Consider the following 14922-nt stretch of genomic DNA (forward strand, 5'->3'; position numbering starts at 1 on the left):
ATTGTCATATAAGCCTTGTCTGACCTAAACTATGATATCACTTTGTGACTTTCATACTCTTACTCTTTTCTTGTACTACAAACTTCTTAAAATTAGGAACTATAATGTAAATCCTTTTCTTCTACAGTTTCTTTTCTTGTACATGTCATGTTAACAGATTCTGAGTAAGGACCGATGAAAGAATAGCAATACCACCTGCTATTCAGTCTTTATAAATGTGCTTGATTCACTAATTTCAAATAGTTTACACTCTATCAAATTTATCACCTTTCCTTTTTTGTTTTGTTTTTAATCTCCAATTTAGGTGATGTCTTTCCAGTGCAAATGAATCCAATAGCCCAATCACAGTTTATACCTTTGGCTGAAGTTCTTTGCTGCGCTATATCTGACATGAATGCTGCTGAGATTGTAGTAACACAGGAGTCACTGCTGGAGCATTTGATGAAACATTACCCAGGTAGAGTAACAAGTTTTTCTCTGTTAGTTCTTTGCATGTGTTTGATGGTTTTATTTACAAATAATCTTAAACGCAAATGAGCTGGATGATATCCAAAGTTTTTTCTATTATAGAACCTTATATTAGAGCCTTGCCAGGAAAAGGCCTGCATAAGCAAATTTGATAAGGGTGTGTGTGTTTTTTTTTTACATTCCAATTAACTTTTTAAAAAACAATACTTATGCCGTAACCGGTTTGGCTCAGTGGATAGAGCCTCAGCCTGCGGACTGAAAGGTCCCAGGTTCGATTCCAGTCAAGGGCATGTACCTGGGTTGCGGGCACATCCCCAGTAGGGTGTATGCAGGAGGCAGCTAATCAATGTTTCTAACTCTCTATTCCTCTCCCTTCCTCCCTGTAAAAAAAATCAATAAAATATGTTTAAAAACAAAACAAAGCAAAACAAAATAATACTTATGGCAATAAATAAGCCAGACTCTGTAGAAAGGAGTGCAAAGTAAGAGTTCATCTTCTCCCCCCACACACACACCTCCTATTCTTCCATTGCCACTCCCTAGAGGTGATAATTTCTATTGTCTATAGTTTCTTATGTATACTTTCATAAGTTATATTTGAGTATATGTATCTTTTTTTAATAACATAAATTGGATCATTCTATACATTCTATCTGGACTTCTTTCTTTTTTTCTCCAGTCAACAAAACAGAAACTTTATTGAGGCCCCAGCATCACAGGGTTCAGGTAGAAGGCTGCCCTGTGGATCCAAGGAGTTGGTGGAGGGACCTTATTTAACCTTCTTCTTGGGGCGCAGGTTGTTGGTGTGGCCACACTTCTTCTTGCAGCAGTTGACAGCACGGGGGTGCAGGCGGGTATAACACTTGCGGCAGATCATCTTGTCGCAGATGTACTTTTGCGCAAGCTGGTGGAGGGAGGGTTCGATGATGCCACCCCTGAGACGCAGCACCAAGTGCAGGATGGACTCTTTCTGAATATTGTAGTCTGAGAGAGTGTGACCATCCTCTAGCTGTTTGCCCGCCAAAATCAGACGCTGCTGGTCAGGTGGGATGCCCTCCTTGTCTTGGATTTTAGCTTTGACATTCTCAATGGTGTCACTGGGCTCAACCTCAAGGGTGATGGTCTTGCCAGTCAGGGTCTTCACAAAGATCTGCATCTCTGCGTCTGCTGCTCCGCCGCCTCGTTGACGAGAAAGAGCTACCTGCACTTCTTTTTAAAAAACTTACATATTTTGGAGGTCTTTCTGTATCAGCATATATTGAACTCATTCTTTTCATTCCCAGTGAGTGAATGTACAAGAGTATTTCTTATTTTTCTTATTCTAAAATGAACGTGCATATTGTAGAAAAATGTGGTTAATACGTCAAAGTAACCACTTAATAGTATGGCCACCCAAAAGAAACCAAGGTTAACATATTGATGTATTTTCTTCCAGTGTTACACTTTTTTAAGTGTTAGCATTTATTTTATGCTGAATTTACTCCTAGGTCATATGTTTCTGTTCCTTCAATTTCTTCTGGGAAATCTCTTTCTTCTGTGCACCCCCCTCCTCTGGTTTAGGGACAATCTGCTCCTTTTCAGTAGGATCATCTCCAGGTGGTAGGGAGCGCTCATGAAGGCGTTAATCCGCCCGTGAGCTCTGTTAAGTTCTACTCTGCATCTTGGGAGCTTTGGTCACCAGGATGTGCTCAATGACCAGAGAGGCTACATCTACATCCTTAAGTCCAGCATCTCGCTCTGCATTTTTAAGCATGTGCAGCAAGAATTCAGCACTCTTTTGGGGCCGTTGACCATGTGTCCAGCCCCACTGTCTGGGTTGGGCACTCGGCCACTGTAACGATCAAATGGCACATATTGAAAGTGCCACTCTGCCCAGCTGGTGTGGCTCAGTGGTTGAGCGTCAGCCCATGAACCTGGGGGTCACGGGTTCGATTCCTAATCAGGGCACACGACCAGGTTGCAGGCTTGATCCGCAGTGGGGGTGTGCAGGGGTGTCTGATCATGATTCTTTCTCATCCTAGATGTTTCTATCTCTTCCTCTCCCTTCCTCTCTCTGAAATCAATAAAATCATTTTTTTTTAAATGACATCCTTTAGATACTTAGTGGATTTTTTTAAAAATATATTTTATTGATTTTTTACAGAGAGGAAGGGAGAGAGATAGAGAGTTAGAAACATCGATCAGCTGCCTCCTGCACACCTCCTATTGGGGATGTGCCCGCAACCAAGGTACATGCCCTTGACCGGAATCGAACCCGGGACCTTTCAGTTGGCTCTATCCACTGAGCCAAGCCGGTCTCGGCTACTTAGTGGATTTTTGGATATGCATTCCCTTGATGACCTGGGCAGTTTCACAAGTGTTCTTAAAGTGAACACGAAGATTGGAACATCTTGATTTGCATGACTTCGTGGGGTTTTCTAAGTGACTATCAATCACCTCTGACCGCCTTCCAGTGTTAACACTTACACATACATGTTGAACATTGTTTTCACAATATAATTTTAAACCCTGCCATTTTGAAAAGGAAATTTCTTTTAAAAGTATCACCTTCCCAGTTTGAAAAACCACCATAATCCAGATTTTAAGTGGTTTGCCCTCACCCAAGCACAAACTGGTTTTCATTTTCTCTTTAGCTTCTTAAGATTTAAGCAATGAGACTGGTTTTCAAAAACTCCTATGTTTGTTCTTAAGAGTACTTTCCTTAGGCAAAATTTAAATTTGTAATGGGATTGTGTAACTCAGTGTTTATAGTTTAGTGAACTCAGATGATTTTCCTCTACGTAACTATTAGCCTAGCCATATGTCTTTGTGTGGACCAGATTATATTCCTGTTATTCAATTAAATTATGATGGCTGTTAACGTTTCTTTGGCATTTTAATGACATATCAATTGTGTTATAATTAGCTCTAGGTTCATCAAGCAAATGTGTGGTCATTTCTGTGTGACTGATTTCACTCATTAAAATGTTTCTTATTCAGAATTTACCAGTGTAAAATGCTTTTGTTTTAGGCATTGCAATTCCATCTCGAGATATTCTCTATACCACTCTGGGAACGCTGATTAAGGAGAGGAAGATTTATCACACTGGCGAAGGATACTTCATAGTTACTCCGCAGACTTACTTCATCACCAATACAAACCCCCAAGAAAATAAGAGAGTCCGACCAGATGAGAGTCACGAGATGCCTGCTTGCATCACGTACCTGGTGAGCGTGGAGAGCTGTGCAGGGTTTGCAGAGTTAGCCGAAGAAAACGCTGCCCCCGCTTCCCACTGTCCGTCTTGCCAGTGTTTCCCTGATGTGTGCTCTCAGGATCCATGGGAGCCACCCGCTGCCGCAGAAGTGACTAGAAAAGGCCAGAAAGGTCTTGGGGAATCCAAGTCTTCGGCACAGAATCGAGCAGTGTCAGTGTCTGAGGAGAACCGTGTCTCGGAGAGCACCAAACCTTTACCATACCCAAAAGACAGAGACAAAGGCAAGAGGTTTGGCTTCGGTCTCTTCTGGCGCAGCACGTCCAGAAAGGAGAAGTCCAGAACCGAGCACAGCAACTTCTCGGCCCAGTTCCCACCGGAGGAGTGGCCTGTCCGAGATGAAGACAACTTGGACAATATCCCTCGAGACATTGAACATGAGATAATCAAACGCATTAATCCCGTTCTGACTGTTGACAACCTGATCAAACATACCATCCTAATGCAAAAGTACGAAGAACAGAAAAAATACAACAGCCAGGGCACGTCCACGGATAGGCTGACAGCCGGGCATAAATATCCTTCAGGAGAGGGAGTTAAGAAAAGGCAGGGCCGGTCTGCAAAGCCTCGGAGGCGGGGCCGTTCTCACAGGGATAGACACAAAGCCAGGAGTCAGGGAAGCGAGCCTCGGCCAGGAAGCATTCGACTGGAGAAACGCCCCAAGCTCCCTGCGACACAGCCGACCCCCAGAATTCAAAGCCCAAATGAAGCAGGAGTTCAGAAACCACTCGGTGAGAACCCATCAGAGCCGGGTTCCCATCTGATTTACAAAAAGCGAATCAGTAATCCTTTCCAGGGTTTGTCTCACCGAAGGAGCCCAATAACCAAAGGGCACAACAGCCAGAAGACCAGTGATTTGAAACCCAGCCAGATTAGACCAAAGGGCAAGCCTTTCCAAAGGTCAAGGTCTTTAGATTCCTCACGGGTCCTTGAGAGGGAGGCCAAACAGCCATGGGCTGAACAGTGTAATGATAAACCGAGGGCAGAATCCGTTCCTATGAGTCACTCTACTGTCAAGCCTGTCAGTGACGATTTTAGAGACCACCTCTTAAATTACTCCCAATGTAGTGTCTTGCAACATGATAGTCAACGCTGTTCCTTTAGGGAAAGCATGTTGACATATGATGTGTATGGTAGAGAAAACAAAGTAATCCCTGAAGACTTGAGGGAAAGTTATTCTCACTCCGACATGTTAGGGGAGACAAAAGAAACCCAGAGTGTCCTTCCATCACCCGGTTCCTCCTCTTTAGACCAGGCATCTTCTGCTTGTAGATTAGTTGACAAAACAACACACCAATTCCAAAATCTTGGTCTTTTGGATTATCCACGTGGCGTGGGCCATTTGAGTCAACCTGAGCGACGAGACAGAGACTCAGAGGAAACACTAATGAGAAAGGCATTTGAGCAGGAAGCAGAGACGGTGAGGCTAGAAAATGAGGTGCTTTCTGACGATGACCAAGCCTTGTATCAAAATAAAGTGGAAGATGATGACGGTGCCTGCAGTTCATTATATTTAGATGAGGAGGACTTTTCTGAGGATGATGATTTGTGTCAAATGCTGCCTGGCCACATTCAGTATTCCTTTCCTGGGGGAAGCAAATGGAATCATTGCGGAAAACAAAAGGTAGCTGAAAGATCTCTGGCTGAGTCCAACAGCAAAATACAGAGGCTTGAGCCTCCGATGCTTAAAGGAAATGAATGCTACACCCCTGTGTTGCTCACTAACCCAGGTGAAAGCCAAAAACCTAATCTCTCTGCTGAAAGCTGTGGCCTCAATTCCGGGACCCAATCCGGATTTAACTATGAAGAGGATCCCAGTGTTGCTGAACGTGTACAGGCCTCAGCATCTGCTGAGGGAAGTATATTTGATTATTACAGCTCCAGGAAAGCCAGCTCTGAGGCTGAAACCCCACAAGACTTCCTGGGTGACACAGGAAAGAAAGCAGCTTGCTGGTCGCAGAGTGCTCAGAATCAGGACATGAGAAAACGGTTCACACAAAAGTTAGAACTTTTCAACACTACACATATGCCAGAGATGGCTCAGGATATCCAGCACGAACACAGTCACCTGGAAGGAACGGAAAACCATAGCATGGCAGGAGACAGTGGAATAGATTCTCCACGGTAAGTGCGCATAAAGGTGATTAGCAACTATCTCACAGGGTTTATTAAAATTAAGAATATATTGAGTTACCTAGTGGGCAACCCCTGAGTTATCTTTTATAATGATACTCTTCTGCCAGCCTTTATTTTACTGAAAAAAATTATATACAGTTATAATGCAATCTCATATAATAGAGTATATTGTTCATTTTTTGAAGCCATTAAAAAGAGAATAACAACTAGGAGAAAATTAAATCTGAGTGTTGATGGGATCTATGAAAGACTTAGAAACAACACACAGACTCAACATTACAGTAAACATTTCACTTGGGAAGGGTGAAAGAGGAACTTTTTATTTTGATTGATTTCAGAGAGGACGGGGGAGGGAGAGAGAGACAGAAACATCAATGATGAGAGAGAATCATCCACTGGCCACCTCCTGCATGCCTCACACCAGGATCAAGCCTGCAACCCAGGCATGTGCCCTGAATGGGAATTGAACCGTGACCTCCTGGTTCATGGGTCAGTGCTCAACCAGTGAGCCACACAGGCCGGGCAGAAATTTAATTTCGTAAAAAATGCTTATGATTAAAAAAAATCACTTATAATTCTTAAAGACATGAAGAGAGAAAGGGAGGGAAGATAGCATTTGAGCATCAACTATGTGCCATATTGTTATAAGAATTGGGGGGACAGAGATCAACAAGATATTGTACCTGTAGGAAGCTTACACTTTAATTTAGTTGAGACCAACAAACAATAAACAGACAGATTGGATTGGAGAACAAAGCGTAAACTCTTCCTAACTGCCAAAGAGGTATGGAGTTAAGAGAGATGGGCTGGCCTGGCAGGTATGGCTCAGTGATTGGGCATCAGCCTATGAACCAGGAGGTCACGGGTTGATTCCCAGTCAGGGCACATGCCTAGGTTACAGGCTCCACCCCTGGTGTGGGCCATGCAGGAGGCAGATGATCGATGATTCTCATTTTTGATGTTTCTACCTCTCTCTCCCTCTCCCTTCCTCTCTGAAAGAAATAAAAATACATTTTTAAAAAAGTGATGTGCTATACCGGAGGCTTATTGGAGGACACATTTTTGAGACATATCTTAATATAACAGACATGTGATGAAGAGGAGGGAAGGTGGGAAAAGGGGACTGAAGGAAGCCAAATGCCTAAACAGTAATGTGGCTGAAGCAAGGCAGATGTGTTAGATAAGAAACTAACATAGCTTACAGCTCCAAGGAGGGAACGTTGTCAATATGAAAACTCTTGTAACTAGCTCTTCCCTTCCCTATGACTTCTCAAAAAAATAAATTACACAAGATGCTGTCGGTTACTTCAGTTGTATAGAATAGTTTTTCAGAAACTTATTTCTGACCAGAATATACTGGATATTGGATTTGAGAACAGATGATGATCAGAAAATATGAACTTCTCGGGAAGCAGCTGTCAAATAATCGAGGTGCGTTTGTGAAGCCTTTAAAATGTAAAGAGTACTTTAGATTTTTAAAGGTTAACTTATTTGATAAGTGTACCTTAGTGTTGGTAAATGTTACACTGCTACAAAGAAACAAATGACAGTATCATGCTTTGATTCGAAATTCAACCCATTTTGAAGGTAATAATTCTATTTTTAATATTTTTAGGACACAGAGTCTGGCATCTAATAATTCAGTCATTCTGGATGGTCTCAAAAGAAGACAGAATTTTCTGCAGAACTTTGAAGGCACAAAAAGCAGTCAAACACTCACATCCAATCCCTTGCTACAACTAACTCCAGTCATCAATGTTTAATTCTTATTTTTCTTTTGAAAACTTTTGTAAAAATGTACAGCATCATATAGGATGTTTTAATCAACTGAGTACATAAGAATTCTCTAAAATTGAGCGTAAATGTTACTCATCTCATTACATATTTTTTGTTCTAGTTGCTGCCTTTTTTCCTTTTTTGACATTTTAAAGCTTTTTTAAAGCTTATTTTACTATGAATTTATTGGACATACATAGTTTGTAATAAAAAAATGGACTCCTTTGTCTTCTTCCAAATGTAATTACTTTGAATTTTCATTAGTTTCTCAAATACAGAGGGTGCTAACTTACTACCCAGTGTGCATTTCTCTACCCATACCTAATATTGAGTTCTTATGTTAAGTGGATCTCACCTGATTTCATCACAAAAATCCAGAATATAGTGTGTCAGGGTTGCAAAAATATTTTGTTTACCACTAAAGTCTTATTATTATGTTATCTGAAAGAATTTACCCAAAGAGTTGGGTACTTTGCAACAAGAATTCTACTGCCCAGGATCTTCTCTGTGACTAGCTTGAATATGAACAAATAGCTTCACATTGTGACTGACTGTCCAAAATACCTGTGCCAATAAGCACCTGGCTCTACTCTTTCTCTGTTTCCTCCCCACATTTGAGGCTCTCTCTATAGCGTGGCAGTGAGAAGTCAGGATGTTCTCAGATGGCGTGGAGAGAGAAGGGAAGCAGAATGGTTGCAAATGGCTTGTGAGTAAAAGGGAGGTTCTGAATTAGAGATTGAGAGAAGAGAAACCATTTGATCCATTCCCACTCATGGTAAGACCTACATAACTTTGCCAGATCTCTTTTCTGGAAGGCCTTTTCAGACCAAGCAGTGGAATGGTCAGTTCTCTTGAGTTTGGGGAATGTGGAGCAGTCAAGACAGGTTTTATGTAGATGCTAATGCTGACTTATGGTTGAGGAAGTTTCTTTTAAGAGGTTTTAAAGGTTGCCAAGGCCTTAGATCGCAAGGATAACTGAATAATTGGAAAGTGCCTCTTTCCACCTCTCACTGGCCTGGGGGCAGTGAAGGCCAGATGACGCTCAGCACTGTGGAGAGCTGCCTCCAGGCCCCGTGGAGAGGAGGGGAAGTCAGATATGCTACTTTGTTGTGCAGTGGGTGGAACACTCAGTCCTGACTATTGATTTTCAATAGGCCCTAACCAATCTATCCAAGATTAGCTGTGGTCACAGTGACGTTTGAAACCCTGGGCAAAGTACCAAGAAGGGTAATCTGGGTAGAAAAACCTTGTGAGGAGGCATTGTTTTAGGGATTTTTATAAAGAGCTTGGAATTAGCAACAGTGAATGGAAGTTGGGAGATTCAGCTCAATATGAAGAACTGTCTATTAATCAAAACTATCTATAGATGAAATAGGCAGCTTTGTAAATGAATGAATTTCTCATTATTTAGGGCATTCTTGTAGAGGCTTGGTGATCCCTTGACTGATAACATTGCGTAGGTATTTCCAGTACGTAGTTTAACAGGATGGCTGAACTAGATGATTTTGAAGATTCCTTTCAACAATAAGATTTTGCGCTTCAGTGAGGGTTATATGTCAAATATATCTCAATTTTTAAAAAAAGATTCAGTGTGGATCCTGCAAAATACTGAACTCATGTAAAATTTCTTTTTAAAAAATATATATTATTGATTTCAGAGAGGAAGGGAGAGAGAAAGAAACATCAATGATGAGAATCATTGATTGGCTGCCTCCTGCACGCTTCCTACTAGGGATCAAGCCCACGACCCAGCATGTGCCCTTGACTAGAATCAAACCTGGGACCCTTCAGTCCACAGGCTGACACTCTATCCCCTGAGCCAAACCAGCTGGGGCTCATATAAGATACCTGAGTATTGCTTCCAGTTCTCCATTTCTGCATCTATCCCTGCCAATCCTTGGAAAAAGGAGCACCAACAACTTTGTGCTTTGATTTTGAACCTGGACAGGTTTCTTAGAGTGATGAATCCAGTCTTTTGTGATCTAATCACGTCTAGGGAATCACTGAAAGCCATCTAAATTTGCCACTAGTGGTAGATGCATTATAACATTTGAAATGTATTAAATGGAGCCTATTATGAAACCAATAAACTTCCCTTCTGTTAAACACAACATATGAGTACAAATATTAAAGATGGGTATATGTGTTATTAAATAGTTCTTTGGGAGATTATTTTCTAGTGACTTGCATTTTCCTCAATATTAATTTTTGTATGTGGAAATTTTATTTCTTGATTTGCCTTGCCCATTGCAGTCTATTCTCTAATGAGAAAACTGGTCTCTTGAGGCAGCATGATGACATGAGCTTAGGAGAAAGACAAGTTTGAATCTCAATTGGAATTCTTGGTAGCCATGTGATGAAGAAAGTTACCAAACTTCTCTGATTTAGTTTTCTCATCTGTAAAAGGAAGATAGTAATGATACCTATGCTACAGATTGTTGTCAGATTTGAAGATAATCTATGGAAAGTGCCCAATACAGCAGGCACCTAATGTTAAAAATATATGTGTGGCCCTAACCGGTTTGGCTCAGTGGATAGAGCATTGGCCTGCGGACTGAAAGGTCCCAGGTAAATACATGGCGTACTATACAGGTCCCCTGTTTTTGCCAAGTTGTCTGGAGTTCCTCCAATTAGAGATTCAATTTAGGTAAAGATTATAGAAAGTATCATCAATCAAAATCTAGATATGCCTGGGGAAGGTATTATGCTTTTGGCTAAGGTTTTTGTTTTTATTGATTTTAGGAGAGAGAGAGAGAAGAGGGAAACATTGATTGGTTGCCTTCTCTGCACACCCTGACTGGGGACCCAACCTGCAACCTGGGCATATGCCCTGACCAGGAATCAAACTGGTGACCTTTCACTGCACAGGACAACATTCCAACCGAGCCACCCAGCCAGGGCGCTATTTTCTTTTTTAATTTTCTTTTTCGATTACAGTTTAAATTCAAAGTTATTTTGTATTTATTTAAGGTTTACAGCATAGTGGTTAATTATATACTTTACAAAGTGTTCCCCCTGGTAGTTCCAGTAGCCACCTGGTACCATACCTAGTTATTTCAATATTGTTAACTATGTTCCCTGTGAGGTGCTTTACATCCCATGACTACGAATCCTCCCATTTGAAACCTTAGATTTCTTAGGAGGTTCCTTCTTTATCAGAAGCAGCATCCATTTCTTGGGAATGGTGCCCTCTTCTGGGATGTGATGTGACTACTCCCACCACTTGATTCAAAATGTGTATATAGTAATTGACTAAAACAGTGAAACCTCTATCCAAAGATATGTAAAAATATTTTCAATTAGTTAGGAGTTAGGTACATAAGTATACCTGTGATAAATATGTTCAAAGCTGTCTCCAATGTTTTTTGTTTGACTCAGTACAGAGGTTTTCTGATTGTTGTTTTTTTTACACTTATCATGCCACGAATACATAGGGAATGGATTCCAGCAGCTCAGGTTTCTTTCCATTGATTCTCACAAAGTGTGCTTCTCTGGGTGGAGCAGGCTGAAGCTTCAATTAAACCCAGGTACCTTTCTCTCTGGCTTCCTTCCTTTTCTAATCGTTTTCCTTCACGTTTCAGGAAGCTATCTCGGCTCTTAAAGTGCTTAATATGCTCAATACATACATTAATTCTCCTGGCAAGGATCTTGCCCTTGTTTATTCACAACAATGCCCACTGCATACTGGGTGACATTGTAAGCTTCTCCAGTGTTGCCATGGCAACATTTATGGGGCATTCCTTTATGAACAGTGCCCATTCCCTTGATGACTCCATCACTTTCCTTGTAGATTCGCATGCATGTGGCCAAAGGAACAACTCCATGTTTTCTAAAAGACCTAGAGAACATATAGTGGGTGCTTCTCCTCTTTCTCTTTGTGTTAGTCATTTTGGCAAATTACTGGAAGATGGTTACAGCCAATGCTTTCAAAACCTGTCAAAACCTGAAGCTAGAGGTATAAATGTAAGCATCATCTGTGTAGTGCTGTTGTGTCATCTTATCCTTCTAAATTCCCTGTGCTATCAGTAGGGAAGGCAGTTTTGTCTGCACATTACTAACCAAGAACAGGTTTTAGAGTGGAGCTGGCCAGGGTCATGTGGCTAGCAACGGCAGAAACATCCCTCCTGCTCCCTCTTTCATTTTCTCCTTACTTCTTAGTACTCTCAACACTCTGACTCCTGTGTCTCTTGATCAATTTATAACTGCCCCTTAAACTATTTTCAGTGCCACATTTAAAAACGATAGCTCAATTTTTCTTGTTACATAACATTGACATGCAGATGCAAAATGATGGCTCTTTTTACCTCCTATTTTCTAAATATGGAGTAAAAATCTAGCCCTGTAAGTTTGAGAATGACCAGAGGGAGGCAAATTTATAGTCATCTTGTTTATATCTTAAGGTCATAAGCCAAAGGCAAGGGAAATCTTTATAGAACCTTGGGGCACAGTAATAGATGAGGCTCCCCAATTCTTAAATTTTAAAGAAATATCAATGACTGGTAAGATATTTGGAAAATAAAGATGTTCTAATAAGATTATATTTTTAATTACTTGTGCATTTTAATTATGCTACTCCTTCATACTCCTGCCCCCCAAATTTCATCTCTTGAAATTTATATAAATCTCTTGAAATTATAGAGGGACCAAACAAAAATTCTCCATGCCTTCATTCTCAAGTTTCCTAGTTGATACACATTGAGAGCACATATGTAGTAGTATCTCCACCCTCGCCCCCACTTTTTCAGCTTGGTCAAGTTATTTATGACTTGGTTTAATTTGCACACATTTGTACACTCCACCTGACATAAACAGCAGTCAAATATTTGATTCAATGAATTTGGGGCTTAGAAAGGCAAGGTTTGCCGAGAATGCTAATCTAAGTCACAGAAGGTCATTCTGAAAAACACCTCTCTTGCATAGGGAGAAGTGCAGTCCTTTCCTTTTACAGATCTGCTGTATGACCTTTGGCATAAAAATGAAAGCCAAAAATCGTCTTAAGGAGGTTTTAAAAACTTCACCTGTGTTTGCTCTTCAACCAGAACATAGTAACATTGTTTCCTTTTACCCCAGTTCTATATGTGTGACATTCTTAACCACATCCATCCATGTTGTAGGGCCATGAACTTTACCATGGCAGAACTGGGGGTGGGGGTGAGGGAGTGGGACAAAAGGATTCAGAAAACACACACACACACACACACACAGATTTAGAGATGCAGAGCTATTCCCACAATTTAGGGAGAGATGCATTTTCCACAGATTTAACATTTGTGGTTCCAGCTACTCAGGACCAATCCCCAAATTCCATGACGTAGGTAGTAATGTGTCCTTTTGCTGAAACAAGTCTGATGCTCAGGTTACCAGGCTGGTGGGGCTGGACACGGCCAGGTGGTCTGGGAAGTGCTCCTGCACCTCATCTCAATTCGGGTTCTTGTTCTTCATTCAAGAGTAGCTCTATGCGAGGCAACGCGCATAGCTCTATGCGAGACAGCCTGAGAGGTCTCGGGGAACAGGTGGCTCCGGCGGGGCGGCTCGGCTTCCGGTGGCTATGTAGCTAGGCTCACGGCTCGGGTCCTTCTTGGCTGCCATCGCCGTGCCCGGGCGCGGAGTTTCCGCTCGGGGGAAGAGATTGTCTTCACGGCCTCCGCGCTCCCTCGACGGCCGAGCTCGCTGGCTCGCCCGTGAGAGCGTCCCGGCCGAGCAACCCTGAGCGGGGAGGGGAGGCCATGTTGTCCCGACCGACTCCCCGGAACCGGGCAGAGCGGCTGGGAGAGGCTGCGGAGCCGCGGTCGCCGCCGCCGTCGGTGCTTCCTCGACGAGGCCGTCCGGAGGTCGCCCGCGCCCTCTCGAGCCTCCTTTTCCCCACGCTTCCCCGGTGCTCCGGCCTGAGGACACCCGAGCGAGGAGTTGGCCCCAGTGAGAGGGACCGATCCCTGGGGGCCGCTCCTCCCAATGGCTAAGACGTACGACCTGCTTTGCAAGCTGCTCCCGATTGGGGACTGGGGAGCGGGGAAGACCTGCGTCCTTTTCCGCTTTTCCGACGATGCCTTCAATACCACCTTTATTTCCACCATAGGAATCGACTTTAAGATCAAAACTGTTGAATTACAAGGAAAGACGATCAAGCCACAGACATGGGAGACAGCAGGCCAGGAGCGATTTCACACCATCACAACCTCCTACTGCAGAGGAGCAATGGGTATTAGGCTAGTATGTGACATCACCAATGGTCAAAGTTTTGAAAACATCGGCAGATGGCTTAGAAACATAGATGAGCATGCCCATGAAGATGGGGAAAGAATGTTACTAGCAAACAAGTGTGACATGGACGATAAAAGAGTTGTACCTAAGGGGCAAGGAGAACCGATGGCAAGGGAGCATGGTATTAGATTTTTTGAGACGAGTGCAAAAGCAAATGTAAACATTGAAAAGGCCTTTCTCACAGTCGCTGAAGCTATCCTTCGAAAGGCCCCGGTAGAAGAGCCCAACAGTGAAAATGTAGGTATCAGCGGCGAGGGGTCGCGACAGGCTGGAGGAGCACATGCTGCTGAGCGTTCTCTGGTGCCGTCAGTGGCCATCCACCACCCTGTGCTCTCTTCTTGCTGCAAAATAAACCACTCTGTCCATTTTTAACTCTGAACAGATATTTTTGTTCCTCATCTTAACGATCCAATCCACCTGTTTTGTTCTTTCATCTGTAACTGCTTGCTGACTTTATAATTTTCTTCAAACAAAAAGAAATGTATATAGAGAAAAAAAGAGTAGCTATATGCTAAGGAATTAACCCTTCGCAATACCAAAATGTTTCCAGTTTCGCATTAAGGTGTATATAATTCAGGGGCAGTTAATCCCCATCGGTAATATAAAGTCCTTTTATTCACTGCAAACACACAATGTGCCAAACATTTAGGCTTGTTTTCTCTCCAAGTTTCTCCTCCTTATTACATATTCCGTTTCATGGGAGCAGTCCTCCCCGAAACGCTTTGCGAAGAAACTCTGTGGCCGAAGGCACCGTCTCGGTCGCATTCAGATGAGTTCTCTAGTCGCGACCGCCACCAACCGATTGTGTGACCGGACGGTACATCCCTTCCCGTGTCCTCTGTTTCACATACGGAATATGAGCCAAGGACCAACTTCCTGACAAAAGCTTAGGACTTGCGGGACCACTGTCCTGGCCAGGTCTTCACTTCAAGCCCACTGGGCCCCTCCCCATCAACGCCGGGCCGCAGGCCTCGCGCGAAGCCTTCGGACCTTAACGCTTCACCCCGCAATAGGCGGGGCGGGGCCGGCA

General features: G+C 42.8%; 1 protein-coding gene and 4 pseudogenes across 1 annotated transcript; 2 read left to right on the top strand and 3 right to left on the bottom strand.

Moving 5' to 3' along the window:
* The first annotated feature begins 299 nt into the window (after positions 1-299).
* STOX1 (storkhead box 1) lies at positions 300-7856 on the top strand. The gene is made up of 3 exons (XM_006760918.2): positions 300-457; positions 3479-5843; positions 7471-7856. The coding sequence occupies exons 1-3, from the start codon at positions 325-327 to the stop codon at positions 7616-7618; spliced, it is 2646 nt and encodes an 881-aa protein (XP_006760981.1). The 5' UTR covers positions 300-324; the 3' UTR covers positions 7619-7856.
* LOC107182673 lies at positions 1143-1666 on the bottom strand (annotated as a pseudogene).
* Positions 1952-2579, bottom strand: LOC102759861 (annotated as a pseudogene).
* A 3184-nt stretch (positions 7857-11040) lies between the features above and the next one.
* LOC107182674 lies at positions 11041-12131 on the bottom strand (annotated as a pseudogene).
* Positions 12132-13118: 987 nt separating this feature from the next.
* On the top strand, positions 13119-14256 carry LOC102763781 (annotated as a pseudogene).
* Positions 14257-14922: the final 666 nt, after the last annotated feature.

The sequence above is a fragment of the Myotis davidii genome, unplaced genomic scaffold, assembly GCF_000327345.1.
Source record: "Myotis davidii unplaced genomic scaffold, ASM32734v1 scaffold134, whole genome shotgun sequence".
Taxonomy (NCBI): Eukaryota; Metazoa; Chordata; class Mammalia; order Chiroptera; family Vespertilionidae; genus Myotis; species Myotis davidii.

Excerpts from the sequence above, each read along its gene's own strand:
- STOX1 (XM_006760918.2), top strand. The coding sequence starts at position 325 with ATGAATCCAATAGCCCAATCACAGTTTATACCTTTGGCTGAAGTTCTT. Across the intron at positions 458-3,478 it reads TTTGATGAAACATTACCCAG|GCATTGCAATTCCATCTCGA; the intron begins GTAGAGTAACAA and ends CTTTTGTTTTAG. Across the intron at positions 5,844-7,470 it reads AGTGGAATAGATTCTCCACG|GACACAGAGTCTGGCATCTA; the intron begins GTAAGTGCGCAT and ends TAATATTTTTAG.